Below are 21,523 nucleotides of genomic sequence, written 5' to 3' on the forward strand. Positions count from 1 at the left end.
GGAGAGGCGTCCCAGCCTTCTCCCGCCTCCAGCCCACGCGGGGCCTTGGTGCCCATGAGCTGAGCCCCCCCACAACCCTAGTCAACGGCCCTATCCTGTGGGGCCTCTGCCACATCTCAGCGGCCCCGGGTGAATGGCTGGCTGCTCACCAGCTCAGCACGGAGAGCTGGGGAGAGAATCTCTGGCTGGGGAGGGGTTGCTGGAGCTGCTGGACCCAAGGGTCTCCCGAGGCGGCTCAGGGGAGCAAGCATCTTGGGGTACCCTGGGTTGAGGCAGAGGCTGCACGTGGAAGATTGCCCAAGTCAGTGGATGGTGCCAGTCAGACAGGGCCGTGGTCCCGGGTGCATCCAGGGGCCCTGCCATGGCCACCCTGGGGACCCTGCTGGGAAGGATCTGCACCAGCCATTTCCTGGGCTCGTAGATCTAGCAGGATGTGCTGGGTGGAGGTGGGCTGGGCCTGTGCCATGGGCCAGAGCGTCACTGGGGAGGCCCACACCGCCATCAGAATCCTCCTCCCAGCGTCTCCCCAACCTGAGGGCCTGCTCCCTCCGCAGCCCGTTCACTGCACCCACCGCCTGCCTCTGAATCCTGCACTCACCTGGCCACCAGGACAGGGATGGCTGTCAGGATGTAGTGTTCCTGGGAGCAAGTCAGGTCCTGCTGTGAGGAGAGACCTGAGAGTGTTGGTGTGTGTCCACATACCCGTGCATGCCTGTGTACCTGTGCACACTATGGATGCTCCTGCACACCTGTGTATAACCACACACCTGTGTATAACTGTGCACACCTGTGTATGCCCAGGCACACCCGTGTATAACTGCGCATGCCTGTGTATGCCCAGGCACACCCGTGTATAACTGCACGCCTGTGTATGCCCATGCATGCATACCCCATGTAACCATGTGTGCCTGTGCACACTTGGGATCCGCCTGTGGGACGGTCCAGGGGTAAAAGACTCCTGAGAACTCCTTTTGGAGAACCGTGTCCTCGTGACAGTGAAGGCTGCTTGCAAACCAAGAGTCAGTGTAAAAGGTCACTTTTATTTCCCTGTCTCAATTGGCTTCACATCACACACAATTACAGAACCAGCCTCACCGGTTTCGTTGCAGTCCCGAGGCAGGTGCGTGTTGGCCGTGCTGTGGTCAGCCTGGCGCTGTCTTGAGTCCACTTGTCCCTCCACAGAGTGAATGACTCTGGGGTCGATGTTGCTGGATCTCAGGGGTGGCTGTGGCAGAGGACCTCGTCGCACCTCGTGGCTGCTTTGTTCACCCTCAGGGTGGCCTGTGTGCACCCTGGGGGTCCCCTTCAGTCCCAAGGAGGGCAAGGATGTGGGTTTCCTAGGAGACAGCCAATGACTGCCCTGCATCTGGAGCCAGCTTGTCCATGGGCAGTGCACAGATGGCAGCCCTCCCTCACTGCCCCGTGCGCTGCTGCCGCATGTCCTGTGCCAGCCTCAGCCTCTTCGATGTGGCCTTGTTCTATCCTGGCACTCAGCTGGACAAGTGCTGGCTGAGCCATGTCCCAGCCAGGGGCATGAGATGGGGTCCCTGGATGGGAGGCTGCCAGACCCCAACTCAGGGGTCCCTTGAATCTCCCAGCTTGGACTCGGCCAGGCTGGAGCTGTCTGCTTTGGATGTATCTCATGGCTCATTTGGGAGGCCAGTCCCAGGCTGCTGTGCGTGGTGCTGGAGGACAGGCCAGAGCTGGGGGTCACAGTGGGCCTCTGAGCTTGGAAACCTGCTTCAGCCTGGGGTTGCTGTGGAGAATGGCTCAGAGCTGAGGCAGAAGGGGCTCCCCTAGCCCCAGGGACCTGAGCCTCCCTCCCATCTACCGCAGGGCGAGCACACACCCTGCAGGAGAGCCCAGGTGGCCCTGTGCTGAGTGTGGCCTCAGCTCCCATTGCCTCACGGGGCCTGTCTGCTAACAGGTCTGGGTTTTGTGCACAGAACGGTGCTGCTAGGTGGGAGATGAAGTCGACACCTGCTGGGGCGAGCATGGCTTCCCAAAGCAGGAAATCCTGGAGAAATCAAGCCGTGGTCTGATCAGGCCAAGAGGCTGCACAGGGTGTGATACTGCACCCTGCCTGACCCAGGCTGCATGACCCAGGCCGCACCAGCTGGGCTCACAGGTCAGGGGAGAGTTGGGGCAGGTGAATGTCAGCATCAGGCTTCTGTTTTAAACTTTTAAAAAAATACACTCTTTGGCTTCCTTTTATTTCTTGAGGATTACATGAAACGTGAACTATACAGGAAAGTATGGCAGCCAGGTCCTGGGGCCAGGGGCTGGCCAGCCGCTCCCTGCCCACAGTGGGGGCTTCCTCCGAGCCGCCCGTCCTCTCGGGCCATCCGCATCCAGGCAGTGGCTACTTGGAGGCAGTCATGAAGCTGTTCTCGATGCAGAGTACGATGTAGGCGTGATGGCAGCTCGCGGCATTCTGCCCCAGGAGCCTGCCCCCTAGCAGCGAGGAGGCCTGGCCTGTGGCCGAGGGGGCCTCCGTCCGCCATGTCTCACAGTAGCTCTCGGTCAGCCTGCGCCCGTTGGGGTCCGAGCCATGCCACACGCTCTTCTGGGGCCTGTAAGACGCGCCGGGCCGTCAGCCAAACCCAGACCTGCTCCGCTTAGGGCAGAGGCCACTCCCTGGGCAGGAAAGGTGGAGGCAGGAGGCCGGCCCTGGGGGTGCCAGGGGGCCGCAGAGGCTCCCACGACCTGGAGGGCCACATGGCCTCCCTAGTGGCTGCCTGTGGAGAGGGCTGCATCTCCCAGACTGCCCCCCATGCTGCTTCTGTCAGACACACCCACGGCAGAGGGGAGAGGGGCCAGGGCTTGGCCTGGCTGGGTGAACCTGGCCCTCATGCCTGCTGAGCAAAGGCTTCCTGTGGCTGCCTCGCTAGGAACCAGCTCCGCCTCCCGGGCTCCTGGCTTCAGGCCTTCCCTGGGGCCCAGCCCCACCCACAGTGCATCTCTGTTACAGCAGATGGCCAGGCACTGCTGGGGACACGCTGTGTGGCACCCCGAGACACCCCTAAATGCATGAGTGTTGGAAGAATCGCGGCGCTCACGTGGGGAGGGCACAGCGACATGTGGGATGAAGCGTTCTTCTAGACACCCTGGAAATTTCTGTCAGTCAACATTTTAAGGGCACACATGCTTAGACTCCGTGTTGCCCTTTGAGGAGTTTATTCTCGGTGAATAAACTCACTGCGCTGCTTACATGGCTGACCACAGGCTTGGTGACACCCGGGAGACGTGGTGTCCATCCGCTATTAGCAGAGGGCCGGGGACACTTCAGGGCCTTCTTAGAACTACACTGCTCTCAAACGCATTGCTAACGATTACTTCTCAGAGCAGTTTTCATTTTTCTCAATGTTCTTTTGGATTTTATAATTTTAAAGTAATGAGCATGTATAAGATCTGTCCAAAAACTCAGGGGGAACTGCTGTTAGGAGCCTGCCCGCCCGTCCGCCTTCCCTGGCTGGGGCTCTCAGAGCTGCTCACAGGGCACTGGGAACCTACCAGGTGGGATGCCTCAGGACGTCCTTGCCATCAAAGGAGAAGATGCGTGCCCCGGGCTTCAGCGGACCCTCAGAGCCTGAGAACAGAGCCTCCCAGCTGGGAAACAGCAGCTCGTCCTGGAAGAGAAACCGTGTGGGTGTGTGGGTGTGCATGTGGGTATGGGTGTGTGTGTGTGGGCATGTGTGGGTGGGTGTGGGTGTGCATGTGGGTATGAGCGTGGACATGTGTGGGGGTGTGGGTGTATGTGGATCTGTGTGGGGGTGTGTTGGTGTGCATGTGGGTGTGTGGGTGGGGGGTATGTTTGGGGGTGTATGGGTATGTGAGTGTGGATGTGTGTGGGGGGGTGGTGTGGATGCGTGTTGGTGTGGATCTATGTGGGGGGTGTGGGTGTGTGGGGGGTATGTTTGGAGGTGTGTGGGTATGTGGGTGTAGTGTTGTGGGGATGTGTGTGGGGGGTGTGGGTGTGTGTGGGGTATGTTTGGGGGTGTGGATGTGTGTGTGTGGGGTGTGTGCATGTGTGTGGTGTGGGGGGTGTGTGGGTGTGGATGCGTGTTGGGGGTTTGTGTGTGGGTGTGTTTTTTGGGAGGGTGGGGTTCTGCAGCCCCTGGGCATGTCCCACCGGGGAACAAGCGTGGGGGAGCCAGGCCTGGCCAGGCAGCCTCTGCAGACTCCCAAGAGGCCTTGGCTAAGGCAGGGGACCCTGTCCCCTAATGCCAGGATGTGAGAGGGTGGGGAGCACCAGGCCGCAGCTGCCTGCTCCCAGCCCTGGGTCTCTGACCCCTCTGCTGTTGGTTCTGGAGAATGTGGGTGCTCCCCGGGGCACCCAGAAACCACAGCCCAGTGCACGAAAAGGGGCCACAGAATAAAGCCACATGGGGGGGGGTGCTGTGGCAGAGAGGCCACCAGGCCAGGTGGCACTGGAGGCCCAAGGGATGGTTCCTGATTCCAGGCTTGTATGTGGGGCCTGTCACCTGTGTGGACACTCGGGCCAGCAGCATGGGACCCTGAGGGGCACTGCCGGGGAAGCGTGGGTCAGGGGACCCCGTGGGGGGCCTCATGGGATGCCCTGAGGAAGGTGGCAGCGCCCAGGGATGCAGAGGCCCTGGCCTCAGCCTTGAGGGATGTGACCCACCCGGAGCCTGCCCTGAAGTCACCAGCCTGGGCGGCAGTCTGTACCACGGTGGCCTCCAGAGGCCCTAGAGGGGAGCTCCCTGCTGGGAGTTCACCCCAGAGGTCAAGTGGGGGGTGTGTGTGGGGTATGGGGGGTGTGTGGCCGCGCCCTCAGGACTGGACTGACCCACCTTGAGGTTGACGATGGGCACCGCTGCACGGTCGGCGCGGCGCACGATACTGTACAGGTCCTGCAGCCGCGAGGACAGGAAGGCGCGGAAGGTGCCCGCCAGCCCCACGGCCCGCGCCTGCTGGAAGCACTGGAAGTCAGCTCCGCGGATGCCCCTCATGCTGCCTGACAGTGGGCTGTTGAGCGCAACCAGGTGGAGCTGCGGGGAGAAGGACGCGTCACGGGCTGTGTCCCATGCTGCCTCCTGCACCCAGGCCCTGGGCACGCCACCCCGCCCCGCACCTGTGTGGACAGGCACGGCCAAGGGGTGCTGAGCGGGAAGCGCCCAAGTGACACACTGAGGGGCCCAGGCAGCAGCCCCCATACGCTGCCAGGTCAGAGCAGCCCCGGGCCACGTGGGTGCCCCCAGCTGCCTCTGTGGGTGGAGATATGCCGGTTCCTCAAGGATGTGACAGGGGCTGGACTTTCATGACCACTGCTTGGCCACCAGAGGGCAAGTCCCAGGCCCAGCCAAGCCGCCCCGAGTGGCCCTGAGCCGCCAGAACCCCCGCCCATGGCTGAAGCCTGGGACCCACAGCAGCTCTGCAGGGGCTGAGCCCTCTTCCGCTGCCGAGAGCCGAGGGGCCAGATGGAGCCAAGCCCACTTTGGGGGGCACTCACCACGGGCTGGAAGTCGCGGTGGGTGTGGGCGGGTGGGCTCGTAGGTCGCGCCGGCCGCAGGTGCACGTAGGAGCTGTGGTGCGGGGCTCCTGGGTAGGGCTGGGGCTCCGGCAGGCGAGGGGGACTGGCCAGGATGTCATCTGCCCGCCAGGGCCGCGCGGTGGGGTGGGAGTGTGCCCGCCGCGGGTAGGGGTTGCTGTCGTGCAGCTGCACCACGGGGGGCTGCAAGGCGGCCACTTCGTTGTCCTGCAGATGGGAGATGCGGGGCCTGTTGGCAGGGGGCCCTCCGGGTGCCCCTCCTCCACCTGTGTCCTCCTCTGGGCTGGGTGAGAGGGGCTGGGCTCCGAGCTGGCAAGCAGGGAGCTGTGCCCCCGACTCTGGGGCTGCCTCGGGGTGTGGGCAGCAGCAAGGGTGGGGAGTTCTGCCTGCTGTGGCACCAGATCGCAGGTCACCTCTGCTCAGGCCCCACAGACCCAGCTGTGCTCAGAAGCCGCAGCCCTCACTCACCATGTGCCCTGACCTGCCCTCTCCTTGCTGCGGCTCCAATTCAGGGCCCCTGGCCTCAACATGGCGACCTTCGACCTTCTCATCTCCCTAAGCCCTTGCTCTGTCTCCCTCAGAGGTGACCTCCACCCTAGAAATCCCAGCCCCCAGGCCTGCACCCCAGTCCAGATTCCCCTGATTGATTCTGCACCTTTCCCCACAGCCCTCAGCCCCTCCTGACCCCGCTGCCACTGCCATCCACCTGCACTCTGTCCACGTGGCTGTCCCCACTGTCCGCTCCACAGCGCCAGGCTGTGTGTTACCCAGGGCAATATCCACGGCCACCCGGCACACAGGAGGGGCCATGACTATTGACTGGCTGAATGAAAGAATGAATCAGCAAATGAGTGAGAGCAGACTGGGCTGAACCCTGTGAGGAGACAGGATGCTGCAGAGCCCCTGACACTGCTCCACATCAGGCCTCACTCCTGAGCCAATTAAGGAATCATGACCTCTACTCAAGGAGGGGCCGACAGCAGCCGGACGCAGCATCTACTCAGGAAAACGAAAATATTTCTACCCATCCATCCACTCACCCATACACTCACCCACCTGTCCACCATCCAGCCACTCACCCACCTGTCCATCATCCCCCCCATCCATCCACCATCCATCCACTCATCTATCCACCATCCATCTGCCCATCTATCCACTCACCCACCTGTCCATCCACCCATCCATCCATCCATCTCCCCATTGATTCACCCACCCAGTCCCCCACCACTCTAGAGATACCCATTCTTGTGTCTGGCACTTTGGGTGAGGGAAGGCAAGGACACAAGATGTGGATTTTGGCCCCAAGGATTTTGACCCTGAGGAGGGCAATGAGTGGCAGACACAACTGGGAAAGTTGAGGGATGAGAGCGGCTCCCTCGTGAAACCGGCAGCTGAGAGGGAGGTACTAGGGGGGCCTGCACTGAGACGGAGGTACTGGGGGGGCCTGCACTGAGACAGAGGTACTGGGGGGGCCGGCACTGAGACGGAGGTACTGGGGTTCCGGCACTGAGACGGAGGTACTGGGGGGGCCGGCACTGAGACGGAGGTATGGGGGGGCCTGCACTGAGACGGAGGTACTGGGGTTCCGGCACTGAGACGGAGGTACTGGGGGGGCCGGCACTGAGACGGAGGTATGGGGGGGCCTGCACTGAGACGGAGGTACTGGGGTTCCGGCACTGAGACGGAGGTACTGGGGGGGCCGGCACTGAGACGGAGGTAATGGGGGGGCCGGCACTGAGACGGAGGTACTGGGGGGGCCGGCACTGAGACGGAGGTACTGGGGGGGCCGGCACTGAGACGGAGGTATGGGGGGGCCGGCACTGAGACGGAGATACTGGGGTTCCGGCACTGAGACGGAGGTACTGGGGGGGCCTGCACTGAGACGGAGGTACTGGGGGGGCCGGCACTGAGACGGAGGTACTGGGGTTCCGGCACTGAGACGGAGATACTGGGGTTCCGGCACTGAGACGGAGGTACTGGGGTGGGCTGCACCCATTTCTGCAGCAGGGGCTGATGGTGAGCCACATGTTCAGCTCCAGGACTCCAAAGGACCACGTGTTGTTCCCCAAAAAGGAGATGGCACATACTCCCTCATGTCCTGACCACCCGTCTCATGTCCTCATGTCCTGACCACCCACCTGTCTCAACAGAAAAAAATGCTCCTTACCGTCCCTCGTGGGAGTGGCGTCCGGGCCTCCAGCTGGAAGAAAGCAGCAGGGTCACCCAGGACCTGCGGCTGGGCCTGAGCCAGGGTGCCCTCCCTGCCCAGCACCCGCCCCTCCCAGTCCACAGCAGGGTGCCCTCTCTACCCAGCACCCGGCCCTCCCTGCCCAGCACCACCTGCCTCTCCCTCCCCAACACCTGGCCCTCCCAGCACACGTTTGCTAGGATGCCATCCCCTGCCTCCTCCTGTCAGGACTAAAGCCCCTGAAAGTTAGGATGGGGTTGCATCCGGGTGCCTATGAGGACACCTGGCACACAGTGGGCACCAGCTCAGCGTCTGTTATGAGACTGGCAGACTCTCCCTGGCCAGATGAAGGGACTGGAGTGGGATTCACTGTCTGGGGTGCTGCAGGGGCCGGCCAGGCCCAGGTGGGGGCCGGTGGCGAGAGGGAGGGAGTGCTAGAGGGAAGGTGGGAGGGCTCCAGAAGTCAGGGCTGTGTCAATGTGCAGTGTTCTGCCACGGAGGCTCCCACAGATGTCACAGGCCGTTTCAGCAGCACGGGGCTTCTACCAGTCCTCACCTTTGCCACACGAAGGTAAACCTTCCCGGGGGCCCTGCAAGCATGGCTGCGCCCACCTGGATCAGAGCGGCTGCTCCTGCCGCCCAGACCATTTTGGGAAAGCAGGAAAGGGGCTGGCCTGGCCTGGAAGGGGCAATCCCAGGTGTGTCTGAGGAGCCAGGCCAGTGAGCAAGGCCCGTGCTAAGCAGAGAGGACACATTTCATCCCACCTTGGTGTTTATAATGCGGGGTGCAGAGCCACGGGACAGCCTGCACCCCAGCCGGGGCCATACTGCGGATGTCACGTGGCCCTGGAGGGCCTGAGCCCCCGCCTCCTCGCCCCATCAGGCGCCTTGTCTTATTATCGGGTGTGTGACGCGACATTTATCTCTGTAAATGTTCACTGTGACGTGACCCGCCAGGAGCCCCTCACACACGTGTTCATCCGCTTTCAGAAGCGTAAGCTCACTTTTCTCTAAACCCAAAACTGCTCACAAAAGTTATTTTACTAAACTTTACCAAAAGTTTGAAAGTTTAAGAAGCGCTGGCTGCCACCTGCCCCCATCCCTGTCCGGGGCCTGGGCCTGTCGCCTTCCTTAAGCCCCAGGAGGCGGCTTCGGCCCTTCCACAAGTCAAGAACCCTTCACACAGAGTGCTCACCTGGACCTTCCGGAACCCATTCCGCACGCGGACGTACAGCTCCTCCTGCTCGGCCACGAAGATCAGCCAGCCCTCAGGAACCTCGTGCACCTGGCCCAGCATGGCCTGGCGTGTAGCCCAGAGCCTCACCTGCTGGGACCAAATGCAGAGGTGGGAGGGCGGGGGGCAGGGGCAGAAGTAAGGAATGCCCGTTTCAGGGTGCTGGGCAGGGGCTGCAGGGCTTTGGACAGGCGTGGACTGAGGCGGCTGCCCCCATAAGCACCATGGGGACCCTTGCCTGCCTCCAGCCCCTCAGCCTCCGTGGCCAGTGCACAGGCCCTGGGCACTTCTCAGCTGCTCGTCTTCCTCCTGGGTCCACTGGATCCCCCCATGGCCTGGCCCCGCTTCCACCCTGGAAACTGCATCTTGGCCTCCCATGTATCTCCCTGTGGGGTCCGTGGGACGGTGCCTCCGAGGGGCAAAGGCTGCAGAACCAGCCAGGGTACGGGACACAGGTGCCCAGCCAGCTGCCTACTTACCCCTGAGGAGGCGCCCATGGTTCCAGGGGGCCCAGGGGGCCCAGGGGGGCCCGGAGGGCCGGGAACGCTGATAGCTGCAGGAGGGAAACCAACGTGGGAACACGAAGCCACACGAGGTGGCCTCTGCCTGGGGCCCACTCCCCACTGACTTACTCTGCCTGTGAGGGCCAGGAAATGAAGGGGGCCCTGGGGGGCCAGGGGGGCCTGGGGGGCCAGGAGGGCCCTGGCGCCCCTTGTAGCCGATGCCGGGGGGTCCCTGAGGTCCAGGTGGGCCGGGCTGGCCCCGGATGCTCTCTCCCTTGGGACCCTAGGGACGGCGACAAGAGAAGCTTCCTGGTTACCTCGTGCCCTAGGCTGGGGGCGGGCAAGCTTTTGGGGCTGGGGCTGCATTGAGCTGGGGGCGGGCAAGCTTGTGGGGCTGGGGCTGCATTGAGCTGGGGGCGGGCAAGCTTGTGGGGCTGGGGCTGCATTGAGCTGGGGGCGGGCAAGCTTGTGGGGCTGGGGCTGCAGCTGCCAAGACCCCCTTGGCGAGCGCAGCGTCTGAGTCACTGGTCCCCTCCCTGCCCACGCCATAGCCTGAGAAACCCCCACACCATCACCCCTTCTTCTCTGGGGGTGCCATCCCAGGGTTGAGACCAGCAGAGACCAGAGACCTGACAACGGTGTGGGTCCCCAGGCAGTAGCTGGGGCCCATAGTCTCTGCAGTCTTTCTGGACTGATGGGCCTAAACCCCGATCTGACCCGGCCCAGGGGCAGAGGTGGATGCACATGGCCCCAGCGGGAGGGCAGGCCATGGAAGGCTGCAGGGGGACGGGAGGTGTCCGGGGTCAGTGCACCCACAGCCATGCGGCCTGCTGCGTCCCCACACAGGGACAGAGACATGTCGGGGCGCTGAGCTTGCAGGGGCAGCTCCGGCCTTGGCGGGCGTCGGTGGCCGGGCTGGACCTGCCCTCGGCTCCTGCACCCAGACCCCTGGGACATGCGCTCGGCCTGCACAGGATGGGACTTACTGGAATCCCAGGGTAGCCAGGTGGGCCTGGGGGTCCGGGGGGGCCTGGCAGGCTGGAGCCGAAGAAGCCGCCACCCCCGGGCTCACCCCTTTCGCCTTTCTGTCCTGCATCACCTCGGTCTCCCTTCTCCCCCTGTGGACGGAAACACTTGTGACACGGGAGCCCTGAACCCCCACAAGCCACAGGTGGCCTCCCATCTCCCCGAGCCAGGGCTGGGCAGTCAGAAGCTTCCAGAGCCCAGGCCTGGGAGCTGCTGGCTGCACAGAATAGGGCTCGACTCCCCACCTCCCATTGCATCAGCCAAGTCCCCCCAAAACTGAGCCGGGGACAAGAACGTCCTGAGGGACGCCCTTGACACCCTCTGGAGCCAGCGCCCCTCGCAGCACTGAACAGGAAGCAGGCTTGGGCCGGATGGGGCGAGGAATTGGAAGCGGCCACCCAGGGGGATGTACAGGACCTTGGGAGCTCCCAACCCCACAGGGAGGTCACCCACCTTCATTTCAGCCTCCAACTGAAGAAAGTCGAACGGAAACTGCCCTGCGAAGAGAGAGACAGGCGGGGTCTCGCTGAGGTGGCGTCTGATGGCGCCGGGCTCCCCCTGCAGCCCCAGCACTGGTGGGTTTGCCTGAGGCCCTTCTAGCCATTTCCCAGTAGAGATCGCGTATTTCATTAGGTTCTTCTTAGTTAACCGATACTTTCTGATGTTTCTGTTAATTTTGCCTTTTTAAAACTTCATTTTTAATTGCTTAGGACTAGTTGGTGGTTTTTCTAAACTGCCCTTCCATCTGGTGACCTTGGCACATTTACTTACTAACCCTGACGGTTCACCTGCAGATCCACTTCGGTGGCTTATGTGGGAGATGTGCTGAGAAAAGGGCAACACGATTCCTTCCTCCCAGCGTCCTGTCCTTCCTGTCTCTCCTCTGCCTCCTCCCAGGGTGGGCAGGCAGCCGCATCTTGGCCCTGACTTGAGGGTCCCTCCACCCCTTCCGAGGGTGAAACTGTGGAAATCCCAGGTGACTCCTTCCAGGCCATAGGAGCCCTTTGCTGAAATCACTCCTTGTTGCTTCTTCTCTCCTTTTCATCAGCCTTTGCAGAGGTGTAGGAATGTTATTAGCCTTTTCAAAGAATTAACTCTGGATTCTTGTACTTTCTTGATCCTTGCTATTTTCATATATATATAAAACATACAAAATTTCTCTTCACTCATTTTTGATGTTCAATACTTCTTCCCATCTATTTTCATCAAATAAATGTTGTTCTTTAACAATAAATGCTGTTTATTCTTTAACATCTTAGGCTGATGTGTAGAAACAGGTACTATTTAAAGCTGTAATTTTGTCAACAGAGATGACAAAACCCCTTCTCCTTCCAGGTGGGACCTTAGACGGCCCTGGGCAAACCTTCTCCTGTGACTGTTCCCCTGAAACCATGACTGGGGTGGGGACAACCTCACCCCTGGAGGCTGTGCCCTGTAACCCAGAAGCTTTAGAGCACGTGGCTCCACACCCCCAGGGCCCCCCCATCCCACAGGTGCAGTCCCTGGGGTTGGAGGTCACGGCTGCTGTCAGGACCCATGATCCCTCTCGGGCTGGGCCCTGCTCCAGGTCCTTCTGCAGAGGGAGGTGACCAGCTGTGGAGGCCCCACTGCCTGGGAGACCGGGGGTCGTGCAGGGCAAGGCCCCTGCGGCTGCAGTGTGAGGGCTGAGGATGCCCTGGACGCATCTAAGCTCCAGGGGTTTCTCACTTCCACCTGCTTCTCCTTGACTCATGAGGTGCGTGGAAGGGCAGTGCCCTGTGGGCATTTCCCACTTGCTTCTACTGCACTCGTGAGATCACAGTTCCTGGAAGCCAGGCCCACCTTCAGCATAGCCTGAGCCCCTCTGGGGCAGACCCCGGTCCCGATGCTGGGGACGCGGCCCAGAGACCTTCGCAGGTGACACCTGTCAGACCTGCTGTTCAGATCTCCCTGGGCTGAAAGTCCCCCTATAATGATTGGTGTTTTTCCTTCTCACTTTGCCAATTTTTTACTTGTCATATCTTGAGACTCTCATTAGATGCACAGAAATGTAGAATTACTCAATTTCTCTGGGAGACTTGCTCCGTTGTCTCAATGAACATTTATTTTTGACTGTGTTTCTTACTCCAGGATATACTTTGCACACACACACCAAACTATACCCCCACACTACACACCCAACACACACACACCAAACTATACCCCCACACTACACACCCAACACACACACACCAAACCACACCCTCACACTACACACCCAACACACACACACACAAACCACACCCCCACACTACACACCCAACACACACACACCAAACCATACCCCCACACTACACACCCAACACACACACCAAACCACACCCCCACACTACACACCCAACACACACCAAACCACACCCCCACACTACACACCCAACACACACACACCAAACTATACCCCCACACTACACACCCAACACACACATACCAAACCACACCCCCACACTACACCCAACACACACACACACAAACCACACCCCCACACTACACACCCAACACACACACACCAAACCACACCCCCACACTACACACCCAACACACACACACACACCACACCCCCACACTACACACCCAGCACACACACACAAACCACACCCCCACACTACACACCCAACACACACACACCAAACCACACCCCCACACTACACACCCAACACACACACACCAAACCACACCCCCACACTACACACCCAACACACACACACAAACCACACCCCCACACTACACACCCCACACACACACAAACCACACCCCCACACTACACACCCAGCACCCCCATAGCCACACTCCACACCACATACCCAACACCCACACACTCCACACACCCCCTCACTCCCCCACCCCCTCACACACTAAACACCCAACACCCACATACGCACACTCCACACCCCCTCACACCCCACTACACACCCACACACACTCCACACACACCCACACTATACACCCCCACACTACACACCCACATACACACACTCCACCCACACCCACATATGCACACTCCACATACACCCAAACCCACACCAGCCTCTGGGTGCCTTGACCTCTCCAGCCCTCAGGTTTGGGGAGCGTCTCTTGTAAGCAGTGTACGGTTTAGCCATATCCCATTGACAATGTCTGTCCTTCAATGGATGTATCTACCCTCGTCACAGCACCTGTGGATGTATTGGGCCCTAAATCTACTATTTTATTCCCTAGTTTCTATTCATCCCACCTGTTCTGCATTCCTTTTTCTCTCATGTTTTGCCTTCTTTTGGATCTACTGTGTGTGTTTTAAACATCCTGTGTGTGTGCCATCCTGCCTGCCCTCCTGCCTCTCCACCAGTGTCAGCTCCGTATTCCTCTCCAACCTCACCGTCCAATATAGTGAGAACTACCAACACTCCCCAGGGCGCTGAGACCACGGGAACCTTTAATTGCACTGATGCTGGGACACCGTACTGTGCAGCCTGTGCCAATTCCCGCAAGAGCCTCTGACCCCACTGTCACTAGGACGCCGTGCCGGGCAGCGCACGCGGGTTCCTGCGGGAGCCTCTGACCTGTCACTGGGACACCGTGCCGGGCAGCCCACAGGGGTTCCCGCGGGAGCCTCTGACCTCACTGTTGCTGGGACACCGTGCCGGGCAGCCCACGCGGGTTTCCGCGGGAGCCTCTGACCCCACTGTCACTGGGATGCCGGTTCCTGCTGGCATTGTCTCTCTCCATCTCTGCACTCCTTTCCCTCAGCCTCATCTTCCGCCCGAAGTGCCCTCCACTGCCGACACAGCTCGGGTCTGGAGTGCCAGCCTGCATGTCATCCTGGTTCTGAAGGCTACGGGAACACCACTGTCAGAGTCTACACTGGCAATCGCCTTTCTTGGATATTTTGGAAACCATTTATGGTCTTCTGGCTTCTCCCGTTTTGTTGAGAAATCTCGTCACTCTAATTGTTGATCCTTCGAATGAGGGGAATGCTCTGAGCCTTCCCTGGCTTTGGAAGAGCGTCAGCCATTCCGCCTGCGAACACTGTTCCCTCTGGAGCCCTCGGAGCCCCCGTTCTGGCTCCCAGGGACAGGCAATCCCACATCCACCAAAACCTATACACAGGTCTCAAGCTCCAAGTGTTCCGCCTTCAGCCCCGGGTTCATCTCAACACCTCGGAGCCTCCCAGCTCTCTGCTGCCATCTCTAGGCTTCCTGTGGCTTTTGAATGTGACCTTCGGAGTTCAAGGTGAGTCCCATGACCCCATGAGCTGGGCCTCCCGGTCTGGTGTGTCACTGGCCTCTCCTCCTGGTTCCTCCTGGTTTCTGGTCACCCGTGCATCACTCACTCCTTCCTGGGCGTCGTGTGTGATGCTGAGAGATCCAAGGCTGGGACAGGCACATCTTCCATCTTCCTGCTCGCTTTCTGCCTGCCTTTGCCTCCACAGGCCTTAAGGATGTCCTGGCCCAGACTCGGCCTCTGCCTGCCTGGTCCCTTCCCACCCCAGGGTGCAGCCCTAGCAAGAGCAGGTATGGCGGCGAGAGGGACCCTGGTGGGAGAGGGGACCCTGGCAGGGGAGGACCCTGGCGGGGGAGGGGACCCTGGCAGGGGAGGACCCTGGCGGGGGAGGGGACCCTGGTGGGAGAGGACCCTGGCGGCGAGAGGGGACCCTGGCGGCGAGAGGGGACCCTGGCGGCCAGAGGGGACCCTGGCGGCCAGAGGGGACCCTGGCGGTGAGAGGCGCCCGAGGCTGGCCTGGCTCTCTGGGCTTCTGCTCTGCCAGCCCCCAGACATCCTCAAACAGTGGTTTTCTCACATTGTATCCAGCTGTTCTCAGTGGTCTTGGCAGGACATCCAAGCAGCCCTGCCACTCTCCATGGAGGTGGGACTCAGGGGGCGAATTCTTGTCCTTCGGGGGTGCGGGGGTGCTGGGCTCACCCTCCGGACGGCCTGTCGGGCAACGCCTCCTTCCCACGAGACCCTGGAGAGCTTCTCCACAGAGGGTCCTCCAGTGCTGACCCCTGGCCCCGAGGAGGGGAGGGGAGGGGCGTCCAGGACCGCCGGCACACTGAAGCTGCTGTGTCTTTGCGCAGTACCCACTTGGGTCAAGCATGGAAGGGCAGCCGCCTGCTCCTCACGAGGTTATGGAGGTATCTTGCTGGGCTTATGCCCTGCAGCCGCCCTTGCCCCCAAATCCAGGTCCTGTGAGGGCCCCATCAACCCAGAAGGGGCTTCCTTCCTCCCGCAGGGTGAGGTGGTCACGACCCAGTGAGGGTCCAGGACCTGCTTGGGGGGTGGCTCTAGGTGTGACCACACTTCGGTGCTGGCCATGCCACGGCTCCCCTGCCTGGGATGCCCAGAGCTGCTCACCTGGTGGTCCGGGGGGACCCACTTCTCCTTTGGTGCCCTTGGGTCCTGGAGGGCCCTGATTCCCTGGAGGAAGAGAGACCCAGTGCCCATCACGGAGTGTGCCAGGGAGGGCTCCAGGGTGGTGCCCCTCCTGCCCGAAATGCCCCAGTGCCTGGGGGCCTGGAAGGGGGGGCATCAGATGGACATGGGGACAGTCAGGGTAGCAGCTCCTGGAGAGCAGGGGTGCCCTGGGTCCCCCTCAGCAGGCCATGTGGGGGCCAGGCCACACCTGCAGGGCACGTGCTGACCACCAGGAGGGCCGGGGCTGCTTCTACCCTGCTTTGGCCAGAGAAGCAAAATCTAAATGGAGAACAGCAAATGGGGGCCACCCCAAGGTCAGGTCCTGGACGGCTGTTCTGGGAGGGCCCGCAGGAAGGGCCAAGATCATCGGAACTGGCGCGTGGGCTGGGCATGTGGCACCGGCCTTGGGGCACTGGGGGAGTCTCACTGCTGCTGGCACAGGAAGGAAGGTGGGGCTCTGGAGCATCCCTTCAGAGCCTGTATCCACGGCTGTGAGCCCGGGACCCTCACCTGGCAATCCTGGAGGCCCAGGGCGGCTGGACTCAGCAAACACCTGCAAGGAATGGGGAGAGGCGGCTGCTGAGGGCGATGTTCTGAAATGGAGGCCATCCCCACTCAGGGGTCATCAAGCCCAGAAGCACCAACCCCTGTATGAGGCCACATGGCAGGCTCCCCCAGTCAGAGACGGGAGGGAACAGGGGTGCGGAGCAGGAGCCATGGCGTGACGCCACTTTGCCCTCATCGGTCACTGCACCTTGCTGAGCCTGGGAAAATCGGGGTGCCCCTAGCACCCCTGGGCTCAGGCCCTTAGCAGAGTTAGCTGGAAGCAGCTCCACAGCCAGAGAGCCCTCCCTTCCCCAGGCCTTCGCCTTCCTTGGGAACTCAGCTGCTAATCCACTGCCCACCAGACTGGCCCATCCTAGAAGGACCCCCAGACGCAGAGGCCAGGGGAGAAGGAGGCCCAGCCCCTCTGTGGGGCTCTGTGTGACAGCCAAGGGTGGCTGCAGGACAGTGGGTGCCCTGGGGACTTACATTGCTGTCGTAAACAGGAGTCCCTGGAGGGCCTGGGGGCCCTGGAGGCCCTGGGGGGCCGGGCATTCCCTGTGGGGAAGGCAGAAAGCTGTTAGGCTTTGCAGCAGCTGGGAGCAGAGACAGTTCAGAAAAATCAGAAACCTGACCAGGCAGACCTCTGACCAGGCAAAACCGAGAATGCAGTGGGTCACTCGGGCCACGGCTCCGAGGACAGGAGCTGGCCCCGGGCCCCATCTCATCCCACGTTGGAGTCGTGCACAGATGTCCCTCAGGAGGAGTGAAGAGGTCACCGGGTCTGCATCTCAGGTAAAAAGGTGACTGAAAATGCCCCACCCTGCTGACATCAGGGAGACAAAACTCTTGGCTCAAAAGACAGCAGAGTGGACGCCTTTGAGAACCCCCAGCATGGAGGGCACGGCCCAGGCCCATGGATGCCCTGCTGAGAATCCACCGGGGCCTGTTGTGTGTGTATGTATATGGGTGCACATGTGTGCATATTTGTGTATTGGTGTGTACGCATGTGTATATGTATGTGTGCATGAGTGTACATGTGCAGTGTGTATGCCCATCATGGAATGGGCCAGGGAGGGCTCACAATCATGTATGAGTATATGGATACACATGTGTATACGTGCACATGTATGAGTGTATATATATAGCTGTATGTGTGTGCACATAGACAGGTATGTATATGCACGAGTACATGTGTATATGTGCACATATGTGGAGTGTATGGGCATGTGTACACACGAGCACGTCTATGTGTGTGTGCATGTGTATGGGCATGTACGTGCATGGATGTAGGTATATGTGTGCACACATGTACGAGTATGGGCATATATGTGCATGCACGTATGAGTGGGCACACGTGTGCATGTGTAGACATGTATGAGTGTGCATGGGTATGGTAGGACCAGTGCTGTGTGGCCACATGGCAGGGCTGCTTATAAGTGGCCTCTGAGAGGAGCTGCAGGACCCCAGGCTGTGGCCAGGCCATTCCCAGGTCCTGCTCTCCCAGCCACCCATGCTGCCCCTTGAGGGACACTCACCCTCATGCCAAATCCAAGGCTGGCATCTCCCGGCTCCCCTTTCTCTCCTTTCAATCCGTTCATCCCGGGGCGACCCTGGGGTGCAGCACAGGGGGTGGGGACTGCTGGGCACTGGTCATCACCAGCCATGTTCCTACAGGGTGGCTGCTGTAGCCCCACGCCAGGCCTGGCCCATGCTCAGCCTCACACGTTCCCAGCCCTCAGGCTACCCCGGCCCTTCTCACCCCTTTCCTGCACAAGGACCCTTTTGGAAGGAGGTGACTGAGCCTAGCACACCCAGGCCCACTGCCCTGTCTGCCCCCAGGGCTTCCTCCTGGGTCCCGGCCCCTCGTGGGGTATCACCAGCCACATCCAGGACAAGAGCTGTGCCTGGCAGGGCCGGTTCTTGGGGGAGGACAGTGGGTGCGGCAGCCGTCCACTCCCCTCTGGGCATGTCACCCCCGTGGGCCTCGGCTGCTCCCCACCTGCCAGACCCCATCTGCTGCCCCCACTGGAGACCCCAGGTCCTCACCGGCCGTCCAGGAAAGCCAATCTCTCCCTTGTACCCCGGCCGTCCATATGGACCCTGCAAGAGGAAGGGAGCCAGGCTTAGTGGGGCAGACCCCAGCCCTTGTCCACGAGTTGGAGGGTCCTGGGGAAGGGGAGGGGCCATGCAGAGCCCAGCACCCTGGGCCACCCATCAGCTCGGAGGAGCCCACTGCAGCCTCACACCGACACCTGCCCCACACGCTTTAAAGCTGCACTTGGGAGATGAGCCCTGAGCTCAGTGCAGAGAAAGCCAGGGGCCGACTTACCGGGGGTCCTCGGAAGCCCGGCTCTCCCTGAGCAAAAAAACAAGAAGGCAGGGTTAGGTGGCAGCTTGTGCCCCACCTGGCAGCCTCCCTGAGGGCCCCCGTGGTCCTTTTGGGTGCACTGGGGAGTCCCCAAGGCGCAGGCAGCCCTGGAGAGGACGGGAGCCACTCGAGAGGAGAGGGTCGGGATTGGGGTTTGCATCCAGGTTGGTGCAAGCCTGGGGCATGCCCCGGGGCCCTGAAGCAGGGGTGGAGGGTGTGTACCATGCAGTGTCCCGGTTGCCGCAGGCCCTGGCTCCAACACACAGCTGGGTGGGACAGTGGAGCTCTCGCTGGGCCTGGGGATCCCGTGTCTGAGGCCCACCCCAAACACCCCGGAGGGCCCAAGTGGGAGAGCCGGTGCCCCACACTCCAAAGATCCAGGCTCCTCCCCAGGACCCTTCCCCAGGGCTTGTCTGGGCGGCTGCCTGCTGGGGGTGGGGACCCAGGCACAGACCCCTTGAGGAACTGACTCCAGGCCCTGCCAAGCTCAGGGTCCTGCAGGCACCCTGGGGCTGCAGAGAGGAAAGAGCCTGAGGCTGCTGCCCACAGCATCAGGGCCCCCAGGAAGAGGCTGGAACGGCAGCCAGAAACCTGCTGCGGCTGAGCTGGTACAGCCTGGGCTCCTGCACCCCACAGGCCAGGCCCCAGGGAGGCATGAGCTCAGAGCCGCAGCCCACCGAGAACCTCCCCTCGGCAGGGTGGGCTCAGGGGCAGGGAGAGGACAAGGGGCCGGCGGGACCGCCGACATGGGTGCGAGAAAAGAGGGGCCACGAGGGCCAGGCCTGGACGGTGGAGCCCTGCGTGGGAGAGGCTTGTGCATGAGGAGACAGACCCTCAGGAAAACCCTCCCCAGGCTGTCTCCACCGCCCCAGGAGCCCCCACATCCACTGGAAGGAGGCTGCCCAGCCCTCACCTTGGCTCCTTTCTGCGCAGGGCCCAGGACACCGCCATCGGGGCTGAAGATGCTGCCCGGTTCACCCTTCTCACCCTGGAATGGCAGGAGGTCCAGCAGGGTCAGGGCCAGGTCCTACCCCACAAAGCCTCACCCACAGCCCCGAAGGTAGGGCCGCTGTGACTGGGCCTCGCAGCCCGGGTCCTCTCACGGGAGGTGACCAGAGGGACGGCCCCAAGCGGGGATGTACCCCTCACGTGTCACAGCAGCAGCTGGGGGGTCCCGGGTCCCTCCCAACAGTGGTCACCTGGGCAGGCTGGGGCCACCCCTGGGTCACAAAGGGGGTTGAGGGACAGCACCTGAGCCCCTTACCTTGGGTCCCGGGGAGCCTCGTTCGCCCTTAGAGCCCAGGTCGCCCTTGGGTCCTGCAGGTCCCTGGAATGGAGGCCAGGCAGTGAGGCCCGAGCGGCTGGCGTCTCCCCCATCCCCGACAGCTGCTCCACCTCCCCCGACAGCCACCCCCTGTAATATGCCGCCTCGTCAGCCCCACCAGGACCGGTCTCGGCCCCAGCCTCACTCCACACACTGCAGGCCTCTACAGGTGCAAGGAGCTGCCTCACCCTCACGGGTGCCCACCCAGCACAGGGCCTGCCATGAGCTCTCGCCCACATCCCACTCCCATCATGTCCTTGGGAGCAGTGACTGTCGCTATCCCTCGGGCCTGACGAGGCCCACCCCAGCTCGACCGGGCTGCTCTGCGCTACCAGGTGGAGACCCCTCCCCAGCCGGGAGGGCAGTGGTGGGCAGCGTGCAGCTCTGGCGCCAGGTTACTCACGGGAAAGCCTGCGAAACCCGGCCGGCCCTGGGGAAAGAGGGACGGCGTCAGCTGGGGTCATCACGCACCCGCGCAGCTGCCCAGACCCCACCCAGCCTTGTACCCAGGTCCCCGCAGGCCCGTCTCTTAGAAGCCGGACAGGCACGTACCTCAGGTCCCGGCATGCTCAGGACGGATCCCTGTCCACAAGCAAAAGGAAAAATCGGAAACAAAGGGCTGCATTTAAAATTAAACCGGACTCGAGCGACTTACAGATCAACAAAACACTGAACCAGGAAATTCAAGGAAAATGTTGTTTTCCACTGTCTTCCTAGGCCTGGGGTGTCCCTCCTGCAGCACAGACGCCCCTTGGCTCAGAGCAGCTGGATGCAGACTCCAGACATCCTAAGGGCCACGGTTTTTACTTCCATTTTGGTTTAAAATGCTCCTCCCTCTGCTAGACGCTCCCTTGCTTGCCTGCAGAGGTGGCTCGGCCTACGGGAGGCTTTTCTGATGTTCTGATGACTTGACCGTCACGCCGAGGTCCCTGTGGCCTCCCGGGCTGCCCCTGCCTCCCGATGCCTGTCTGCCTGCTCCTAGCAAAGCCATGCTGGGGCAAGCCCTCTCCTGCCTGTTCCCAACTCCACCCCTCCTCTCAAGACTGTTATAATCCCACCTCCTAGGTGAGGAGCTGGAGCACAAGGGTTAGGTAACTTGTCTAGTATCACACACTGACGGTGCCTGCTCTCAGCTCCGCCCCGGGCAGCCCCTTCCACTGGTGGCCACAGAGAAGCAGGGATCTGAACCCCTGGCCACACCCAGCTCTGCTGCCCTGGGCCCTGCATCTGCCCGGGGCTCAGCTCCCTGCCCAGAGCAGGGCTTGGTCCCTGTGTTCCATGTGGCTGGGTGGAGACGCGCCTGCCTCTGTGAGGCCAGGGTGGCACAGGGACCAGTGGGATGCACTGCTGGCAGGCGCAGAGGGTGCAGCTGAGAGGCCTGATGGATGGGCTGCAGTGGGGAGGAAGGTTCCGGAA

General features: G+C 61.6%; 1 protein-coding gene across 12 annotated transcripts in view; it reads right to left on the reverse strand.

Annotated features, from left to right (window-relative positions):
- Positions 1 to 1,020: 1,020 nt before the first annotated feature.
- COL18A1 (collagen type XVIII alpha 1 chain) overlaps positions 1,021 to 21,523 on the reverse strand; it is a 112,772-nt gene continuing 92,269 nt past the window's right edge. For 9 of the 12 annotated variants that reach the window (XM_055279957.2, XM_063640476.1, XM_063640474.1 and 6 more), the window contains 20 exons: positions 20,660 to 20,689; positions 20,511 to 20,537; positions 20,048 to 20,110; positions 19,697 to 19,771; positions 18,745 to 18,771; positions 18,462 to 18,515; positions 17,951 to 18,025; positions 16,902 to 16,970; positions 16,380 to 16,422; positions 15,810 to 15,872; positions 10,917 to 10,960; positions 10,424 to 10,555; positions 9,567 to 9,720; positions 9,414 to 9,487; positions 8,896 to 9,027; positions 7,680 to 7,712; positions 5,474 to 5,719; positions 4,815 to 5,012; positions 3,514 to 3,629; positions 1,021 to 2,573 (listed from right to left, as the gene is read on the reverse strand). In XM_055279957.2, the coding sequence (XP_055135932.2) occupies positions 2,363 to 2,573; positions 3,514 to 3,629; positions 4,815 to 5,012; positions 5,474 to 5,719; positions 7,680 to 7,712; positions 8,896 to 9,027; positions 9,414 to 9,487; positions 9,567 to 9,720; positions 10,424 to 10,555; positions 10,917 to 10,960; positions 15,810 to 15,872; positions 16,380 to 16,422; positions 16,902 to 16,970; positions 17,951 to 18,025; positions 18,462 to 18,515; positions 18,745 to 18,771; positions 19,697 to 19,771; positions 20,048 to 20,110; positions 20,511 to 20,537; positions 20,660 to 20,689 (1,866 nt within the window). In that variant the 3' untranslated portion in view covers positions 1,021 to 2,362. The remainder of the gene's footprint in view (positions 2,574 to 3,513; positions 3,630 to 4,814; positions 5,013 to 5,473; positions 5,720 to 7,679; positions 7,713 to 8,895; positions 9,028 to 9,413; positions 9,488 to 9,566; positions 9,721 to 10,423; positions 10,556 to 10,916; positions 10,961 to 15,809; positions 15,873 to 16,379; positions 16,423 to 16,901; positions 16,971 to 17,950; positions 18,026 to 18,461; positions 18,516 to 18,744; positions 18,772 to 19,696; positions 19,772 to 20,047; positions 20,111 to 20,510; positions 20,538 to 20,659; positions 20,690 to 21,523) is intronic. The other 3 variants (XM_063640472.1, XM_055279954.2, XM_055279956.2) reach the window with 1 other exon arrangement.

This window comes from Symphalangus syndactylus, chromosome 5 (assembly GCF_028878055.3).
Source record: "Symphalangus syndactylus isolate Jambi chromosome 5, NHGRI_mSymSyn1-v2.1_pri, whole genome shotgun sequence".
NCBI classification, from domain to species: domain Eukaryota; kingdom Metazoa; phylum Chordata; class Mammalia; order Primates; family Hylobatidae; genus Symphalangus; species Symphalangus syndactylus.